This window comes from Mytilus galloprovincialis, chromosome 4 (assembly GCF_965363235.1).
Source record: "Mytilus galloprovincialis chromosome 4, xbMytGall1.hap1.1, whole genome shotgun sequence".
Taxonomy (NCBI): Eukaryota; Metazoa; Mollusca; class Bivalvia; order Mytilida; family Mytilidae; genus Mytilus; species Mytilus galloprovincialis.
In genome coordinates this window covers 100,681,846-100,702,124 of record NC_134841.1, presented here as the reverse complement: position 1 = coordinate 100,702,124, position 20,279 = coordinate 100,681,846, and the positions used below count along the sequence as shown (strand labels likewise).

At 32.1% G+C, this 20,279-nt stretch overlaps 1 protein-coding gene across 1 annotated transcript; it reads left to right on the top strand.

Annotated features, from left to right (window-relative positions):
• Positions 1-7,256: 7,256 nt before the first annotated feature.
• LOC143073615 (uncharacterized) lies at positions 7,257-15,181 on the top strand. The gene is made up of 3 exons (XM_076249286.1): positions 7,257-7,378; positions 10,837-11,209; positions 13,686-15,181. Exons 1-3 carry the CDS (start codon positions 7,319-7,321, stop codon positions 15,014-15,016), a joined length of 1,764 nt encoding a protein of 587 aa, XP_076105401.1. The 5' UTR covers positions 7,257-7,318; the 3' UTR covers positions 15,017-15,181.
• Positions 15,182-20,279: the final 5,098 nt, after the last annotated feature.

The following is a 20,279-nucleotide window of genomic DNA, read 5'->3' as shown; positions in this document are numbered from 1 at the left end:
TGACCTTGACCTCATTTTCATGGTTCAGTGGTCAAAGTTAAATTTTTGTGTTTTGGTCTGTTTTTCTCATACTATATGCAATAGGTCTACTATATTTGTTGTATGGAACGATTGTAAGGTGTACATGTCTAGCAGGCAGATGTCATGTGACCTTGACCTCATTTTCATGGTTCAGTGGTCAAAGTTAAATTTTTGAGTTTTGGTCTTTTTATCTAATACTATATGCCATAGGTCAACTATATTTGGTGTATGGAAATATTTTATGATCTTTATGTCAGTCGCACAGGTTTTATTTGACCGTGCTCTCATTTTCACGGTTCATTGCACAGTGTTAAGTTTTTGTGTTTTGGTCTATTTTTCTTAAACTATAAGTAATAGGTCAACTATATATGTTGTATAGAAGCATTGTTAGCTGTACCTGTCTGCCTGGCATGGTTCATCTGACCTGGACCTCTTTTTCAAGGTTCATTGGTCTTTGTTTAGTTATCTTGGTTAATGTTAAGTTTATGTGACAGTTGTAATAAAGCTTAGCTTTATATTTAGGACTATCAACATAATATCAATGATTAGTATAGAAGGCGAGACATTTCAGCGTGTGCACTCTTGTTTTATTTTGCTCAGAAAAACATTCCAAAATTGTTAACTAATTTTTATGTACAAAACAAATATTTTTTTATAATGATCTATTAATATCTTATTGTAAAAATAAATTTTATATTTATATACAATGTATATGATATTTTTATATAAAGCTATTTTAGTCTGGTGTCTTGAGGAGAAGGGATCATACAAACATTGTCTTTTTATTCTTTTACGATCAAATCAAGATTATCATGTAACTGTTAATTATAAAACAAAAAATGCTTGTCTCTGACATTTTTTCCCCTTCAATTCCTTATTGCGTTATATAAATTGTCTTAAGGTCATACGATACAGTTACAGGGAAGGTAATGACATTGCTAACGTAAAATGTTATTTTCGCGACGTCAAACTGTTACATATCGGGAAAAGATGCATTTTTCAACTGATTTTTATCATTCAAACTGATTTAATTTGAAAACAAGTGCATGGACCCCTATTTTTTAAAACAACATTTTGTTTCATTTTGCAGGGAGATTATGTGGACCAAATTTTATAAAACTGTAAATAGTCAAATTTTTTTAATTTTGATAAATATACAGCAAAAAGTGACGTTTTTTTCTCAATTCATGACCATTTGATAAATATGAGTTATTTCTGAATTAAAAAAGCATAAATATTTAGGATACTTATAAAATACAGAAATTACAAATTATTTAACAAAAAACAATTTGTGTTTATCTTTTAAAACAAAAAAGTAATGTCTTTATTTCGTAAGTAAAAATACGGCCACAAATTCAAATTTTGAGGAAATATACAAAATTTCGACCTCATTTAACCCAAAAAGTAGAACATGAAGGTATAATTTTTATTACATATTTGATTTAATCAGGCAAAAAATAGCCTATATGGAAATTTTCATGAAACTGTAAATACGGGATCAAAACTGTATCGTATGCCCTTAAGAAGAAGTGTATTATCATTGCATCTGAATATGAAAGTCATGAAATTAAAAATGGTGTACAAGGGGTATATTACATTGCAAAGATTTCCATTATTTATTTTAATACCTTATGAAATTGTTCTAATAAGGAAAATGTAAGTTTTGAAAGATTATATCAGCACATAAACATTTGTTGGTATATGTACAGGTCAATTTGGTTTTTTCCCAGGTTATATTCTGCATTAATAATGTCAAGGTTTCCTATTACAAAATGACCAAAAGAATAATTTCTAAAAATTTATTGTTTTTTAATTATTTATGTATTTAGAAATACCTTTAAATAAAGTCAGTAATTTATATAACATTTCTTATGTAAAAACGATAGGGCATAACAAAAATTGTAATTGTTTTCACAAAGAAAACTCCATTTTCCTATGCTTTTTGAGAGAAAGCAAGAAAACAACTACTGCTACACAGCCTTATTATTACGTTTTATGTCTTGTTTATACTGTTGATATGCTGCTTGTTAAATTATTGAATATGTATAGTTATTTATCTTATATAGAATACTTCATTGAATAGTTAATTCAAACAAAATCATTTTTATACATAATGATATGAAAATTGAATATATTGAGTATTAAAGTTATATTTGATTAGCAAAATACAGTATAAACATTTGAATTGCATAATATGTAAACCTTAAGATAACCTTTGTTGGAATAAACAACTCCATATGAGTAACTTTAAATAGGGATAGAAAAGCATTGAATAATACTTAATGGTAATACAGTATTATTATTATTTGTACTAACTAACACTGTTGTATTGTTGAATATTAATGAACATATAAACTTCATAATTGCAAATAATTTGAAAAAATAAATATGTGCTTTGATAAAACAGTGTTTATCCTCTGAATTAACATAAAGGAAAAGACAGGTCATAACTGTCTTGTCTTTTGAAAGATGCATGTACAGATATCTGACTTTTGTAGATCTTACACAACAAAGAAAATAGTCTCCTCATGAATTGTAAAAATAATAAGTTACACACATCATTGTATATTTTTAACATTGGTGAAACAAGAATAAGCAATATTTTTATGTAATATACACTGTGAGCCAAGGCTCCGTGTTGAAGGCCGTACTTTAACCTATAATGGTTTACTTTTTAAATTGTTATTTGTATGGAGAGTTGTCTCATTGGCACTCACACCACATCTTCCTATATCTACTTTTGAACAATAACATGCTTAAAATATATGGTGTTGCCTGTTCAAGATTAAGGACAACCATACATTTTTCAATCCAAAAATAAAAGATAATTATCATGACGAGGGGTGTTCTTATTCAAATGAAAGACAGGCTGCATGTAAAATTGTAAAATAACAAAAATACCGAACTCCAAGGAAAATTCAAAACAGAAAGTCCCTAATCAAAAGGCTAAATCAAAAGTTCAAACATATCTTATGAATGGATAACAACTGTCATATTTCTGAATTAATACATGTACATGTATTTTCTTGTAGAAAATGGGGAATTAAACCTATATTTTTAGCTAGATAAACCTCCTCTCATTTGCACATCAGTCGCTTAAAATTCTGTTATATTGACAATGATGTATGAACAAAACTAACAGACATAATAGGTAAACATGTCAAAAATTGGGGTACAGCAGTCAACATTATTTTAAAATCTTAATCACTATAAATTTACCATAGAAAAATAACACAATGATGGGATGTTCAAGTACAGAGCCACGTCATATGTAACAAAGAAACATGAAAAGGCATATAAACAAAGCACATAGTCACATTAGCAAAAAAAAAAGACATGAATAAAAAAATTTACCATAACACATTGATGGGATTTATACAGAGCCACATCAAATGGATATCACCAAAAATAATAAATGTAATATCCATGAAGACAAATAAAAGACTACTATAACATATTGTAAGGTGATAGTGGAGAAATATCTCATCTAACTGGATTCAGTGGTAAAATCTATACATACAGAAATTAGTAAGAAATCACGTGACTACCCACTTCATTTAAAACATTTACTAAGTAATCAATGTTATTGAGGAATTTTCCATCTTTGAACAATAGAATAAAAACTCAATAGAAAGATAATGAATAGCTCCCTGTCACATTAAGAATGTATTTATCAGGAACAATTTAGGGTGTTTCTTAACGAAAATTACCAGTACAAAACACACTCACTCTATTTCAATATAGACTCAAAGTTGAGATAGCAAAATGAATGTAAGATGTACATGTCAGTCTAGTTTGTGGCATCTGACCCTGTCCTCTTTTTCATATTTCATTGGTAAATTGTAGTTTTTTTTGTATTTTGGTCGGTTTTCTATGTATGTTGGCGTTTGTTTTTGTTGCAGTTGAGAGTTTCTGTTGTCCCGTTGTTATCCTCTTAGAGTTGATGTCAAGGTGTTACCCTCGGTTTTAGTTTGTAACCAGAATTTCTTTGCTTTTAATCGATTTATAACTTTCGAACAGCGGTATACTATTGTTGCCTTTATTTCCAAATTCAGAAATCGATAGGTCAACTATCGTCGGTGTATTGAATAATTGTCACGGTTACATGTCAGTCTGGCACGTTTCATCTGACCATGACTTCATTTTCATGATTCGGCATTGGTCAATTTTGAGATTTTGTGTTTTGGTATGTTGTTCAAGTACAAGAAGCAATAGGTCAACTTTATTTGGTGTATCGTGTTGATGTTTGTCTATCCTGGTTCGTCTTACTATGACCTCATTGTCATAGATCATTGATAATGTTAAGTTTATGTGGTACTTTTAGTAAAATCTTCATGTTACTGCTTGATAAATGAATTAGGTATTGACATTTCACTTGGAAACTCAACATATACCCCCACAACACTTGCCAAAGCGGAAATCCTGGATAATCATAGGTCTGTTCTATATTCCTTTGGAATTTCAACCAAAGATGAGGAACTGGATCTTCAATAACTGTATTGGATACCTAAACTACATAAGTGTCCTTTCAAACAACGGTATATTGCTGGGTCTTCCAAGTGCTCCACGAAACCGTTTTCTAAAGTATTAACATCAATTTTATCAGCAATCAAAGCCGGGCTTCAAAGTTATTGTGAAACCGCCTATTCTAAAGATGGCGTTAATCAGATGTGGATACTTATAAAAAATCCAGTGATCTTTTAGAGCACGTACATACAAAGACTCTTTCAATAGTACAATGTATTAAAAAACATTTGACTTTTCTACACTTTACCCAAGTATTCCCCCATTCCAAACTAAAAGATAAATGGAACGAGTAAGTATTGCTTTGTTTCATTAAAAAAAGGCTAACATAGATACAAGAATCTTGTCTTAGGGAGGGATAAATCCTAATTTGTAAAGAATCACTCCGATTCAAACAAAAAATTCCCTGAAACTGACATTATCAAGATGCTTGATTTCTTGAATGACAACATATTTCTTTCGTTTTGAGGACGTGTTTTTCAACGAACTATCGGCTTCCAAATTGTAACCCTCTTCTTTCCTACCTGTTCCTTTATTCTTATTAGGCTTGCTTCATACAGGAACTTTTAAGGAAGATAGAAAGAAAGTTAGGAATATCGTTTAACTTTACTTTCCGCTATATAGATGATGTTCTCTCACTAAATAACTAGAGATAAAGAATACAACAGATACAGTAAAGTCTGACTCATATCTTAAACTACATCTAGAAATTGACAATGTGGGTCGGTTTAAAACGAAAAATTACGACAAAAAGATGATTTCAAGCTTCCTAATTTTGAACTTTCCATTTCCATGTAGCAGCATTCCAGCAGCGCCTGCATACGTAATATATATCTCCCAGTAGATACGATATTTCCGGGTATGATTTCCTTGGTAGAGGGTTGCTGCTTACAAGGAAGCTACCAAACCAAAACTTCAAAATGATGAAGTTGAAATCCTCCCGTCGTAATTTGGAGTAGGTCCGGTAAGACCCCTTTTTGGCCCCAAAATATAACAGTTTTACAAAATTGTTAAAATATAAATTTTTAGTTATTTATTGGACAGAAGAATGCTTCTGCGACATAAATATGGGCTGTTTTTGACAATACAATGCACATATATCGTGTTGTAGCACCATTAAGTCATGCTAAATTACTGAAATCTTCAAAATTCTAGCATTTTAGTTAAATTTTAGACGGTTTCCGTGTAAAACGAAAGTGGCCGCATTCGTGTTCATCCTTAATATTGAAATGTAAGTTGTATTTGATGATAATACATAACATATATAAAAGTTGTGGATGAACACGGATGCGGCCACTTTCATTTTTGACAAAAACCATCTGTGAAGTGACATTTTTCGGCATATTTGGTAGATTTTTCTTATTTGAGCTTGAATCGGATCATTTTAATGACTGAATCAGTTAAAAATTTTCACATAAACTAATATAATCAAATGAAATAGACACTTAAGTGTTTAAAAAGTGGTCAAAATCTTTCGTCAGATGAATCTGAAATTAGAGGCCAAAATCGGTCCTTACCGTACCTACTCCTTTTACGGACGTCTCTCGAGTTGGTTGACGGTTATGGAATATTCCTGTCACAGATGATATCGGATATGTTCCTTATGTCGTAACTATAATCCCGTTTCCTTTTCACGAATTTGACCTACCGAATTAGACTATTTACCAGTCAGTAGTCATCTGACCTCGACCTTATTTTCATGATCGAGGTTACAGTGACGTGAGTAGGTCCGTTTCTCAGACACTATAGCAGTATGTCAACTTTATGTGATGTATGGGATGATTGTAAGGTGGACATGTCGATCTGGTAGTTATTACCCGACCTTGACCTCATTTTCCTAGTTCATTAGTCGATCTTAAGTTTTGTTTTTCAAACACTATAAGCAAAACGTGGAATATCTTCGGTGTATGAAATAATTTTTATTTGTAAATGTTTGTGTGATAGGATTAATCTGATCGGACACATTTAGTAAAAACTTTATCTAAGACTTTCCGCATAAAACCAATGGTCGGTGATGTTATCGAGATATCTTAGCATGTGCACTCACATTAAACTTATGAAATAAGGAAGAACAGTGCTGTAGTTGAATACATGCGACCCCCGTTCTTTTTGTTGCGACATTTTTATTTTATATTGTTTTAGGGGGGGGTGCTCAGTCTTTAGTTTTCTTTGTTGTGTTTTGCTCGCTATTGTTTTTCTTTTAATAATTTTTCCTTTTTTGTCATGACAACGTCCCCTTGTAATCGACCTATATGTTTGAAGACTAATTGATATCTTCCGCCTCATTTTTGAAGCGGCTGTAAGTGAAATAAGATTACTTAATTTGACAGAGTGAAGACAGCCATGCAAAATTTTTTTAAGAAATAGCAGGGGTATCATATACATGTAAATAATATACCATAAACTAGTATACGGAGATATATTGCTTTTTCTGTTTTATATGAATGTTGGCCTGTATATAATTTTTTGCTTTTAATCATGTACTTCATATGAGAAAGTTCTATCATTTATTTCTTAAAGAAGAGTACGAATATGAGCGAAAAGGGTATGATTTTGTATGCATCTATACACAGTATTAAGCTAAAATATATTATTTCAGTTGCTAATTATATATTATTATCGAATTCTTAACAAATTGTTGATGTCATCAAACAGATAAACTGTACAGAGTTTGATAAACATCTCTCCTTTTCATACTTTCATATTACCCACCACTCTTCCTGGTTAAGGCTTTCACAGTAGATATGAACAAGGGAATACATTACTGTTTATAATGTCAGATTCAAACTATCTGTTAAAGGAAGGAGAGATAACTATACGATGTGGAATTTTAGTAAGTAATATATTTATTGTCATGTTTGAAGAAAATTTGTTATTAATTTTTTGCACTTTTATTATTTAAGACTATACATAAATGTAAAATGAAATCAGCATTTGATTGAAACATGGTAATTTTATTGTCAATGAAGAATACAAGAGTACTCATATATGACATGTGATTCTGGCAAATATTTTCTGTTCAGTAAGTCCGTTCATCTAACGTTATGTTAACAAATTGAACAGATTACCAGAATTAAGGATAAGCATTGTAGCAAGGGCTATGAAATGTAGTGATGTTGTCATTGATCTTTGTTTTAAGTAGCTAAGATAATGGAGATATACTCGAAGCAAAGTTGGTTACTTGGTATCTTACTATACAAGACATGACCTGGCAGTGTAGTAGTAGTTCTAATATTAAGAGGGAAACCATGATATACTGCTGTGCCAGGTCTTCTGTTACATTTTGCACCTCCAAATTAAAAAAAAAAGATACTTCAAGCTGATGTACACACAGGGAATATCATAAGACGAATTAAAAAGATTTAGACGTTAGTGATGACTAGCTTGTGCGTTTAGAATAATTGTTTATAGCTACTGTGACGTATATACACGATATACCATAACTCCTGCATGAATACTTAAATATAATGTCGTCAAATATGCCGCGGAATTCAGATAAATACCTAATTAGTTTATGAAGTTACAGTAGTTAAGCCGTGACGAACATTTTCAACTGAAGCAATACTGAGTGTAGTAGATTGTATCTCAACAGATTTCATCCGCCGTTTTGATAAATCAGAGTGTGCTTCTCTTACCTTGTTTAGTGCATTCTTTTTAAGTGTTACCCTTAAAGTTATACCAGAAACCTTCAGTCCTTCCACAGAAATGTATCCATCCTGCATTTAAATAATGAGCCAATTTTTTTGAAAAAATAAATGTAACCATAAAGTTATGAGTTAAATCCATAGCCATTAGAATCAAAAATTGTAGACTAGTCATCAATCTTAAGGCCAAATACAGATTTGCAATCTTTATATCATTACTGTATATAGCTTTAAAGAGAGAGAAATGACAGTGGCTGAATATATGTCAGCACCAACTTACAGTAGAAAAACCTTATCACTTCTATAAAAGACTCGTCAGTGAAGCCTGAATCAAGAATGTTAAAATGCCAAATAAAGTACGCATTTGAAGATATTGAATGACACCAAGAAAAGAGACACACATTCAAATAGTGAGAAGTAAATTAATAAAATACCGAACTTCAAGGAATATTAAAATTGAAAATAAATTGCTTAAAATAGCTCAAACGCAGCAAACGAATGGAGAACAACTGTCAAATTCATGACTTGTTACAGATAAATTCCATTCATATGCAATATTATAGAGATTTTCTATATTCTATACATAGTGCCAAATATAAAATTTGGCAAAAATATAGCAAGACAATCGTCCTTCATCTAACCCCATGTAAAAATAAACTCATTTTGAAATTGAGATCATAAGATAACCGTGTCTAATCTGTAATTTTATCAAATGTGTTTTTTCTCCATATTAAGCAATTCTGACTGCGTGTGACGGAAGATGCATGTACAAAGGAAGACACTCCCTTTTTGAGTTCATACGATTTGTCTTAATCGATTAAATAAGATTTAAAGCTACTGTTACATACATTTACCTACTAAAACTCTTATCTAAGTGCTTCCGTCCTTCTATAGTTGTTTCTTTCCAAATAAAATGAAAGTTTTAGATTCTAGGAAAGCAATACAATATCACAGATTACATATATACTCAATGACAATTATTTTACAATTGAAAGAAAGGCAATTCCCTTACGTAGTCATTTCTATGGTTATGCTTCTATCTGTTTATACGCGAATGATATTTCAGAGCTTGCATTTCCCATCATGATTTCGTTGATAGAGGGTTGTTGCTAACAATGAAGCTATTAAACAAGAGTTCTAAGAGATGAGGTAGAAATCATTCAGTCGAAAATTTTACGGATGTCATCACGAATTGGTTGACCGTTTTAGGGATACCAGTTCCAATTGTAAACAAAATATTGTCACCTACCCGAATGTCAGCTTCTGGATTAGACGTATCAGCGGGTTTGTATTTACATAAGTTACACGGCAGGTGCCACATGTGGAACATGATCTACTTCTTGTTACAGAGCTCATGAGTTTACTCCAGGGTTTTTGTATGGTTCATTTTGCTCAGAACGATTCCTTGATAAGATATTTTTAAACCAAAAAAGTGTTTTTGCAAAATGACCAGAAATGATGGCCAGAAAAAGGCATCTACGCGTTCGGGATTAACACATTTTTTAGGTCGTTCTCATTATTTGATATGCAGTTTTGTTATCATCTTTGAAAAAGATTGAATATTAATGATGTATGATTCAGGTGTCCTGAAAACTTTTACCAATTATTGAAAATGATTCAGTAATATTTTTTCCATTTCTTGCTCATTTCTTATTATTAAATCAATACATCTATAAATATCTATGACTACTGAGGGTCAGTAAGATGTAAAATGTTGACCATTATAATGCCAACCCATGTTTCAATGAGCAAAACTCATTGAATGCCAGCCATTATGATGTAATGAATCTAAAACTTTCATCAAACCAAGTGTTAAAGTGTTCACACTTGTTCGTAAATTTTGTCAATTTTAAAGTTTTCATTTCCACAACAAACATGCCTGTTTGATCTCCAGTGTTGTGTAAATACAACTGACGCTGAAGTATTATTGTGTTGATGTCAGACACAGTCTATGACAGTGACATCTGCACCCTTCTTGGTCCAATAATAAACTCATCATATCTATCAGGATATATATCATTTATATCATGTCTATGACAGATTCATCTGCACCCTTCGTGGAAAAATATATCATTTATATCATGTCAATGACAGTGTCATCTGCACCTTACTTGGTCAAATATATCATTAATAGCATGTCTTAACAGTGTCATCTGCACCCTACTTGGTCAAATATATCATTTATAGCATGTCTATGACAGTGTCATCTGCACCTTACTTGATCAAATATATTATTTATATCATGTCTGTGACAGTGTCATCTGCACTCTACTTGGTCAAATATATTATTTATATGAATGTCTATGACAGTGTCATCTGCACCTTACTTGGTAAAATATATCATTTATATGAATGTCTATGACAGTGTCATCTGCACCTTACTTGATCAAATATATTATTTATATCATGTTTATGACAGTGTCATCTGCACCTTACTCGGTCAAATATATCATTTATATGAATGTCTATGACAGTGACATCTGTACCTAACTTGGTCAAATATATCATTTATAGCATATCTATGACAGTGTCATCTGCACCTTACCGATTAAAGTGAAATCTCAGGATTGTACGTTTAATCGAAATATAACCTTATTTTTTATCCTTATGGTTCACTTATCCTTTTAATATGTATTTTTTTTTACAGAAACAGAAGAATAAAAGATATTGCAAACTAATTAAGAGCGATGAATCTCTGATTCTAAACTGCTATGACAGCAAAGGAAATACTAGTACATTAAAGCTTAGAAATAAATTCAAGCTTTCTCGTGTCAAAGGTTTTGATAAAGTAATAAAAGAATTTTCAAAGGAATTTTACATAGATGTTTATTTGAAGAAACAGAAATTCTCACTATTATTCTCCAACCAAACTGAAACTGACAGTTGGTACAATTGTTTACAGAACAATGCACAAGTTGCCGTTGGTAATGAAGAGTCGTCTTCTGTTGGTGATAATGATGATGATGAGTCAGAGACAGGATTCAAAGATAATGTTTTATATGATTCTGGACCGGAGAACAGTAAGTTGTTCGGTATTTTATCATTGATATATGTAGTATTCAATTAAGTAAAGAGTTTCAGAAATGTTGAATTTCTAATCATTAAATGTTTCTTATCAGATCATTGGGACTTGTTTTCGACTTTTTAGCAGTGTTAAGTTTCGGTTAAAATATGTAACGCGTTAAAGTTGTGTTATTGGTTCTCTTTTGTTCCTCTAAACCTGAGAAGCCTACATATTCATGATAAAACCTGTTGAAAAAAAGACAAACGTTTTGGTCATCAGAGAGAAAAGATTTACGTGAACGAGCAATGAAATTGAAAATAAGTAATGTTTTTAGTTTGTTTTTATTGTTTTGATATTATGGCATAATGGGACCCCTTGCATTAATACAAGCCCATCCTTAGAAAATTAGATTTAACAATTTGTCGTTCAAGTTCTAATTCTTGAAAATTTACAACAACGATCTTTATTTCATATCGGTTAAGAATAAGCTTCTCTTACTGAATTACAAGAAGTCACATGACATTCTTTATTCTTCAGTAAAAAAAAACCATCGGTCTTTAACATAAAAAAAACGGACAAGAAAAAACGGTAAAAATGGTATTTAACGGTTTTTAATTACCTGTGGGGCGTGGTTTCTTTAGTTCAAATGTCAGTGAAACCTTTTCTGCCTTAACTCATTGAAATTGCTGAATTGTACCATATGTTTTCGTTCATTATAAAATTATAGAAAACTTTATTTTGTATTCATACACTGAAACATTGCACTTAAATGAATGGTGGCAGTGAATCCCTCTGACTGTTCTTCACTCTGTCCTATAAAAATCGTACAAAAAATCGAGTTTGCTTTGAACAATTCTAATTTATAATTTAAAACAAACATGATTTCTCTATGAAATAAACATAGCAGTTATTGAAGAACTGTTCATTATCGTGATACATTAACTGCCCGTAGGACAGTGGTATTGACTGCAACAGCGATAATGAACTCGCCTAAGGAACGGTCACTATCGCTGTCTTAGTCAATACCATTGTCATGCGGGGTTCCATATATCACGATGATTACCAATTTCTCAATATTATTATATAATTTGTCGAGCCTCCAACCTTCATAAAAACAAGTACAAAATCTAGGGAGAACACAGGCTTCATCGAGAAATATACGTAGGTTATACTATGCTCTTTTATTTTGCATTTTAAACTTTTTACCATTAATCAAATGAATATAAAAGGTATTTTTAATGCTTTCACTTGTTTGTAAATTGTATAACTGATAGCAGTATTTTTCATCCGTCCTGTTAATCAAATTACTATTCATTTATTTTTGATAAAATCCTTAATGAAAATTCTAGGAAACTCGCAAAAATCGGGAAAATCATTTATTTAAGCACCTTATCTTATTTCTACTCAGAATAATTTGAAATTCGATAAAGATAAAATTCTTCTGATTGCAATTGTTCTGAACACAATATTTTTCATAAAGCATATGATTTAGTTAAGTGATTCCTCTGACCATAAACAGGGAAATGAAAACTGTATTTCGTTATTGCCGTGAATAGTTTAGTTAAACAATTCATCATGGTATCTCATTTTAGCTTACCTGGACAACATGCATTGTGACCTATTGCCATGAATTTAAGTTCGTCGACTATCACCATCCGTTAGTGCTGCCTGTTAAATTGTTCACAAATCTGGTCAAAACTTCTTTTTTTTTTAATTTTCTTAAATTTTTACAATTATGTTGAGATAAAGATAAAGATTTCTGTTATTAGAACCTAATGAGATTCTGTCCTGCTGTTACAATGTAACTTTTGGCAGTTTTTATAAGGATCTAATGGCAGAAATATTTAGATGACTCCGTTTAATAATTATTGTCCTTGATTAACATTTGTCAGCTATTTGTATTTTGTGAAATGTAGAGAACGTGGATATCGAACTGATCAACAGAACAACATTTACAAAAATGTTTAACATGACCGAAAACGTGTCGAATCCATACACGAGTTATTGCTCATGAATGACAATATTTACCAATAATTGTGTTTTGGTTAACATTATTTGAATAAAGAGAAATTGTAAATATCAAAAGTTATAAGCAGGACACAACAAGGTACTAATAAGTCAACGTGACCGATAACATCATTCCATTCTCCATAGAATGTATTGTCCTTAACTGATGTTTACCACCAATGTTATCAAATACTAGGGCAGATCGATATAATTTGTAAATAACGAAATGATCAACTAGAAATTATCTGGAAATAATTCAACATTATCGAAATCGTCTGTCGACTTTATAATTGAAAATAAATGTCTTTTTACACTTTTTTCGAAACACTTTTAAGATGTTCACTTGCATTGGGACATTGCATTTTTATGCACAAGGTTCCTCAGATCCATTCGGTTGTTTTTTTTTTATGTTGAAAACTTGAGCTATCATACTGAAGAACACACATAACTGTAGCTTGTAGTCCTTTTTTTTTTATTTATTTCAGCTGCTAGGTTTGATGTGACGTTGAAACAAAATGAAGATACAGAAAGACTTGGCCTGACGAGCACATACCGTCTTTATGTCTCGGAAGTGTGTCTTATGTTAGAGGACGTAGTAACAAAAGAAGCCAAGTACAGATGGTATTATGATGCATTGAGAAGATATGGTAAACAAGACAACGATTTTGTGATACAAGCCGGACGTAGGAGTGAAACAGGTGCAGGGACCTTCGCGTTCATGTATGAGGATTCCTCCGCAATCACTAAATCAATTGATAGACTTACCAGAAGGAGAGCTAGTGAACAGTTAACAAATAAACTTGGTTTTTCACAGTCTGAAACAAAAAAAACATCATCAAACCGGATGTCAGAACCCATACCGAGGGCAGAACAGTCACCTCCTCCAACAAAGCAGATAGTAGAAGCGGCAGACAACACAGATATTAAAGAATCGACTAAATTTCAGTATCCTCATCTTGCCTCCTCTGCCGAATTCAAACGTGAATTACAAGATAAAGTTAGTGGTAAAACTAAATCAATCGGTGACCTTTCTAGCAAGAGTAATATGGAAATACAAAAAAGCAAAGAACAAAAGAACACAGAAAAGGAGAAAGGATTAGTAGCAATTTCAAAATCAAAAGATAAAAAGCCAAATGATAAAGCGGAATTTGCAGTTACCATAGAGGAAAATGACCAGGATTCAGAAAATCTGTATGATGAGCTCGAACTTCCCCTTGAGTCGAACAAAGTTACTAAGCCTCTTTCTGAGAAAACAGACCAGGGAGATAACACAACTAAAAAACGTGCTTCCTTAAGTGACAAAAAACATGTGGCACCCGAGACACCTGATGCACATGAACCAGAGGAACCTTCAGTCTATGAGGATGCACAAACATCTCGCCAGGAAGCGTGGAAAAATCAGGGAACAGAGGAAGAAGAGCATGTGGAAAATTATGAATTAATAAAGGCTGGTGCAAGTCAAAATGCCCTAAGTAAACCATTTGAGGGAGTAACAAATAATGAAGAGGAAATCGATGATACATATGATCATGCATTCCAGGCTGAAAAGAACTTAAAAAAAGAAAACATTGCAAACGACTCTAAAAACCTTTACGGTACTTCAAGTGGAAAGGATATTTTAAAAGTAGAAACAGAGGTTGAAATTTGTGACCCAGATTATGAATGTATTGAAAACTATGAAGGCCTTTATTCAAAACAGAAATGCATTCCCCAGTCAGAAGCGAACGAGGATACTGATGAAGGCCTTTATTCAAAACAGAAATGTATTCCCCAGTCAGAATCGAACGAAGATTGTGATATAAAATTAGAAAGCTAAATATCAGTCATACTGGGATAATCAATTCAAAATAATGCATGTGTTAAGATCTCTGATAGCTGTTAAATAATGTTTTACACAATGTACCATAAACTCATCATATTCATCAGAATTACCATGTGTATGAAAGCTCGTTTTTTCTTCATAAATAGAATATGAAAATAGTTCGCAAATAGTTTAATAACATTTATGACCATATCAATGATAATTCATGTAAATTATGATCATATCAATGCGAGTTCGTGTAAATTTTGATCATATCAATGATGACGCCTTATGTATATATGTTATAGTGAATTTGTATAATCAGGGATTATGTAGAATCCCAGATTTTTCAGGGAATATGTAGAATCACTAAAATCATTAGTAATTATATATAATCCCTGAAAATGACCAGTGATTTTACATAATCACTGAAAACTTTAACTATTATTCTACAAATTCCCTAATACAATTTCAGGGAATATGAATAATTTAAGGATCCTTTGTTTGATAAAAAAAAATATAGACAAATGAGCCGCGTCGGATAGAAATCGACCTTATGCAATTCGACGTCAAACCGAGTAACGTTACGATAAAGTTTCACAAGTTTTCATACAGGTAGTTTCTGACGTTATAAAAAAAAACATGTCGCTTTCTGACAAAACTACGTTTTTTCAAAAAAATATTGTGGGGACATTTCTGATCGGATTTTAATGTACTAGGTACCAATAGAAGCAGAATTGTCAGTTTATTTGGATAGATTTTTGTTGTATAACGTTTTCAATTTTTGGTAATATAACCAGTATTGTTTTTGTTCAAAAATTTCTTATGTATTTCAACGAAATTAAATTGTAAAAACTATAACGTTTATACATGTTCATAACATGAGAAACAAAAGTTATGGTCGACAAAACTATGACAAATTAAACTAGTATACTTTAGACGATTCTGCGTCTTTTAACTCTGTACTGGTGAAAATCCAACATAATATATATGCCTTCCCTTTTTTTAGTGGGGTTTTATATGAAATTTGTAAAAAAAAAAAGATATACGGGGAAACCTTACAATTTTAATCTGATTAAATCGAGCCTTTAGCTAACGTATTCCATACATATAGGACAAAACTAGTATATTATTTCTGATAAGTTTAGTAAAAAATGCCAATATAAATCTTTCACGGAAACCGCTTTATCCGGTCCGACATGAACATTTTCAAATTATCTGATAAAAAAATTCTTCCTGAATCCTGTCCTTTTCTAAATAACATATTTCTCAACCTTAGTATCAGTTTTGGCTAACAGGAATACATTGTTTTGCTAAGGTATGTATTTCCTAATACGTTCTACATATTGAACTATTTTTACGTTCACGATCTATTTTTACATTTTATACTAAGTGAAAGTAACACCTGTCTTATGCAATTCTTAAGCTTAACTAAACTTAAGTAATATTCTGAAAAACTATTTCTGGTAGTATAAAACAAAATTTGTGCTGTATTGCAAAACTTCGCTACACACAGTGAGACACGCAAAAACAAAAATAGGTCAAAAGTTATTCATATCATTGTACCGTTGCATTTTGAACAATCTAAAAAGAAACAACAACACACTATACAATATTAAACAAAGACCAACCCGTGCTCTAGGTGGATTTTGTACTATGTGCGTGCAATTTATCTGTTCATATCTATTCAGAAATTTAGAAATGTACGTGTTGCGTGTAATTTATATTCAATGACATTTCAGAATTCTATTTAGAAATTGAAAGAAAGAGGAAAACTATTGCATAATACATGTGTACATGTATTTCGAAAACTAATAACTTTCAAAATAAAACCTTTTAAACCCCCTTTTTCATATCCCGACAACTTTAAAATTAGTATTCGGGCAATAAAATTCCCGATCTATGCATCGGTGGGTCTTACAATTTTGCGTCCGTCCGTCCGTCTGCGTGATTAAGGTAACAATTTTGAAAGATATAAGCTGTGATGTCGGATTAATAAATAATAAACCCGTTTATTTTGAAACTTGAACTACTATAATTTAAAGAGATAGTATTTGGGATTTTGATCTATATGTCACAAATCACTGTTGAACTATTAAATGTATTATGGCAAAAAGCGCGACAACCAGTCGTATCGAAAAATTCTTTTGGTTCAATTTGTCATTAATTCCATTCCTTTTTAATGTTGTGGTAAATTTCTACCTTGTAGCGAGAGCAAGAAATATATACACTCCAAATATGTTAGTGCATTCGTTAACTCAGAACAACAATATGTTCAACTAACCGTATTTAAAGAAGTTTGGAATGCATGTGTCCCTCATATTCAATTTATGAAACCAAAGACGGATCTGTGTAAAACGTGCTTTCAGTTGAGGGATGATATTTCCGGATCTATTTCAGAAGACTCGAAATAAGTGAGAACTCAAAAATTAATTGACCATATACAGTCTGCACGGACGCAGCGTGAATATTATAAATTATGTACACAAAGATCACGTGATGAATTTAGTTGGCTGAGTCTCCAATAGGAAAGTTTAACACTCCATGTTCAAAAATTTTTGAAAATGTTCATCACACTATTGACTTTTCACAATATATAAACTTGCAACATTCGTCCCAAGAGGTTGGAGCTCTTTACTTTTTAACGCCTCGAAAGGTTCAAATATTTGGAGTTTGCGATGAAAACTTTCCAATGCAAACGAATTATTCTATTGATGAGCAACAAACAATCGGGGAAAATTGAAGTCGGACACATGGACCCAATGCTGTTTTAAGCATGCTCCACCATTATCTGCATGGTAATACTTACGATGAAAAGGCGTGTCATTTTCATGCTGATAATTCTGTGGGACAAAACAAAAATAAAACTACTTTACATTATCTATTGTGGAGGTGCGCAAAGGGTTTACACAAAACTATTAGTTTGCATTTTATGATTGCTGGGCACACAGAATGTTTATGTGACGCATGTTTAATTTTGGCATGTTGAAAAAGAAATTTAGAAAGTCGGACGTAAACACTGTATCACAACTGGTTAAAATGTTGACAATTCTGCCAAATGCAATAGGTCAGAAGTTTATAATGAAAATGACGATGACGAACACAGCTCAAAGTGGTACAGATGGGGTAATTTCTTCACTAATTATTTCAAACCACCCAGAGGTATAGGAAAATTCCATCACTTCTGATTTACTAGAGTCGTATTTGCGAGAGAAACTCTTGATCAACCGGAGAAAAGACTGGCTTTGCTTAAGGAAAGCACAAACGTACCGGAGTTGCTCACGACACTTCCAGAAGTTATTCAGCCAGCAGGGCTGACAGAGAAGAGAATGCGTTATCTGTACAATGAAGTCAGTCCTTTTTTCCAGTATAAATTCCGTGACGAATTTTGTCCTCGTGCTTCAGAGGAGTAACATTTCACATGTACTGGTTACAGTTGGATTGAAAACTAGAGAATCATTTAGTATGAAATTCAAAACAGTGTAGCTGTGGCCATTGATTGACACATTAAAATCATTCATTGACTGGGACAATTTAGGTGAACGTTTGTATGTAACGACCAATGCTCACTATGTACTTTTAAAGACACTTAAACTATGGGGTCACCAAAGGTTCTCAACACCTAATTAAGTAATTCGAAAAATTAATCAGAAATAACACGATATTTTGATTTATATCAATTATATAAATCAAAACACAAAGGTTATTCCTGATTAATTTTTCGAATTATTTTATAATTAAAGGCGTTAAGAAACCTTTGGTGACCCCACAGTTTAAATGTCTATCGTAGGTACGTCATGAACAGTGGTTGTTACAGACAAACGTTCACGTAAATTGTACCAGTCAATGGATGATTTTGATGGGTCAATCAATGGCCACAGCTACACTGTTTTGAATTTCATACTATGTTTTCATTGTAACAATCTTATAAAATAAATTAAATATTGTATACAAATGCATGTTTTCGTGGCTCTCTCTATAACGAGAAAAGGACCGATAAAGAATAAAATTAATGCACGATAATGCTAATTTCACGACGTTGTCGTGAGATTCTGAAGTTAAATATATGCATGTAGCCGTCACAACTTTGAAATAGCGAAACTTTTAAAAGAAGAAAGCTAGAGTAAAACGGTTTTTTGCATTCAAATTGTATGACTATAAGCAAAATTAATATGAATAAAACTCAAATTGAGATTTTTTTTGCATAAGGTCGATTTCTATCCGACGCGGCTCAAATTATGATTTTTTTACTTTCATATTCCTTGCCAAACGAAATAATTTTGCTTTTAAACACAGAGGATGATCTTAAAGATATAACCAACACAGGGTTTTGAGATAAAGTTGAAGACTTCAAAATTTATAATATTAAGATTCCCTCTTTTTAGCGATAACTTTACATGTAGTGTTTGTTTATTAAAAGCCAGCGTTAAATAAATATTCATGTTCTATTTGTAAATCCAAGGAGCATGTTATTTGTGGTACATGTAAAACAAATGGTGAAGAAGATTATGAACATCTGTTTTTTTTTTTTTTTTTTTTTTTGTTCAAATGAACAAGAAATTGAAACAGAGAGAACTTACACATCTAAATGTATAGAAAATTTAAGGATTGACAATTAGAACAAAATTTTAGCGGAAGCAATTTCACAGGGTAAAAAAGGAAAGGGAATCCCAAAAAATATAATGGTAATTGTTCACCAAAAGTCTGAAAAAGGATATCGCCTGGCAAAAAGAAAGACATGGTATCTTGCCCGGACCAGTTTGAAGTTGCTGATTCCTTTTTTAGCTCACCTGGCCTAAAAGGCCAAGTGAACTTTTCTCATCACTTGGCGTCCGTCGTCGTCGTCCATCGTCCGTCGTCCGTCGTCGTTAACTTTTACATAAATCTTCTCCTCTGAAACTACTGGGCCAAATTTAACCAAACTTGGCCACAGTCATCATTGGGGTATCTAGTTTAAAAAATGTGTGGTGTGACCCGGCCAACCAACAAAGATGGCCGCCATGGCTAAAAATAGAACATAGAGGGTAAAATGTAGATTTTGGCTTATAACTCTGAAACCGAAGCATTTAGAGCAAATCTAACAGGGGTTAAATTGTGTATTAAGTCAAGATCTAGCTGCCCAGAAATTTTCAGACAAATTGGACAATCGGTTGTTGGGTTGCTGCCCCTGAATTGGTAATTTTTAAAGAAATTTTGCCGTTTTTGGTTATTATCTTGAATATTATTGTAGATAGAGATAAACTGTTAACAGCAATTATGTTCAGCAAAGTAAGATCTA

Coding starts and splice junctions, on each gene's coding strand:
- LOC143073615 (XM_076249286.1), top strand. CDS start 7,319: ATGTCAGATTCAAACTATCTGTTAAAGGAAGGAGAGATAACTATACGA. Junction 7,379..10,836: donor CTATACGATGTGGAATTTTA/GTAAGTAATATA, acceptor TTTTTTTTACAG/AAACAGAAGAATAAAAGATA. Junction 11,210..13,685: donor TGATTCTGGACCGGAGAACA/GTAAGTTGTTCG, acceptor TATTTATTTCAG/CTGCTAGGTTTGATGTGACG.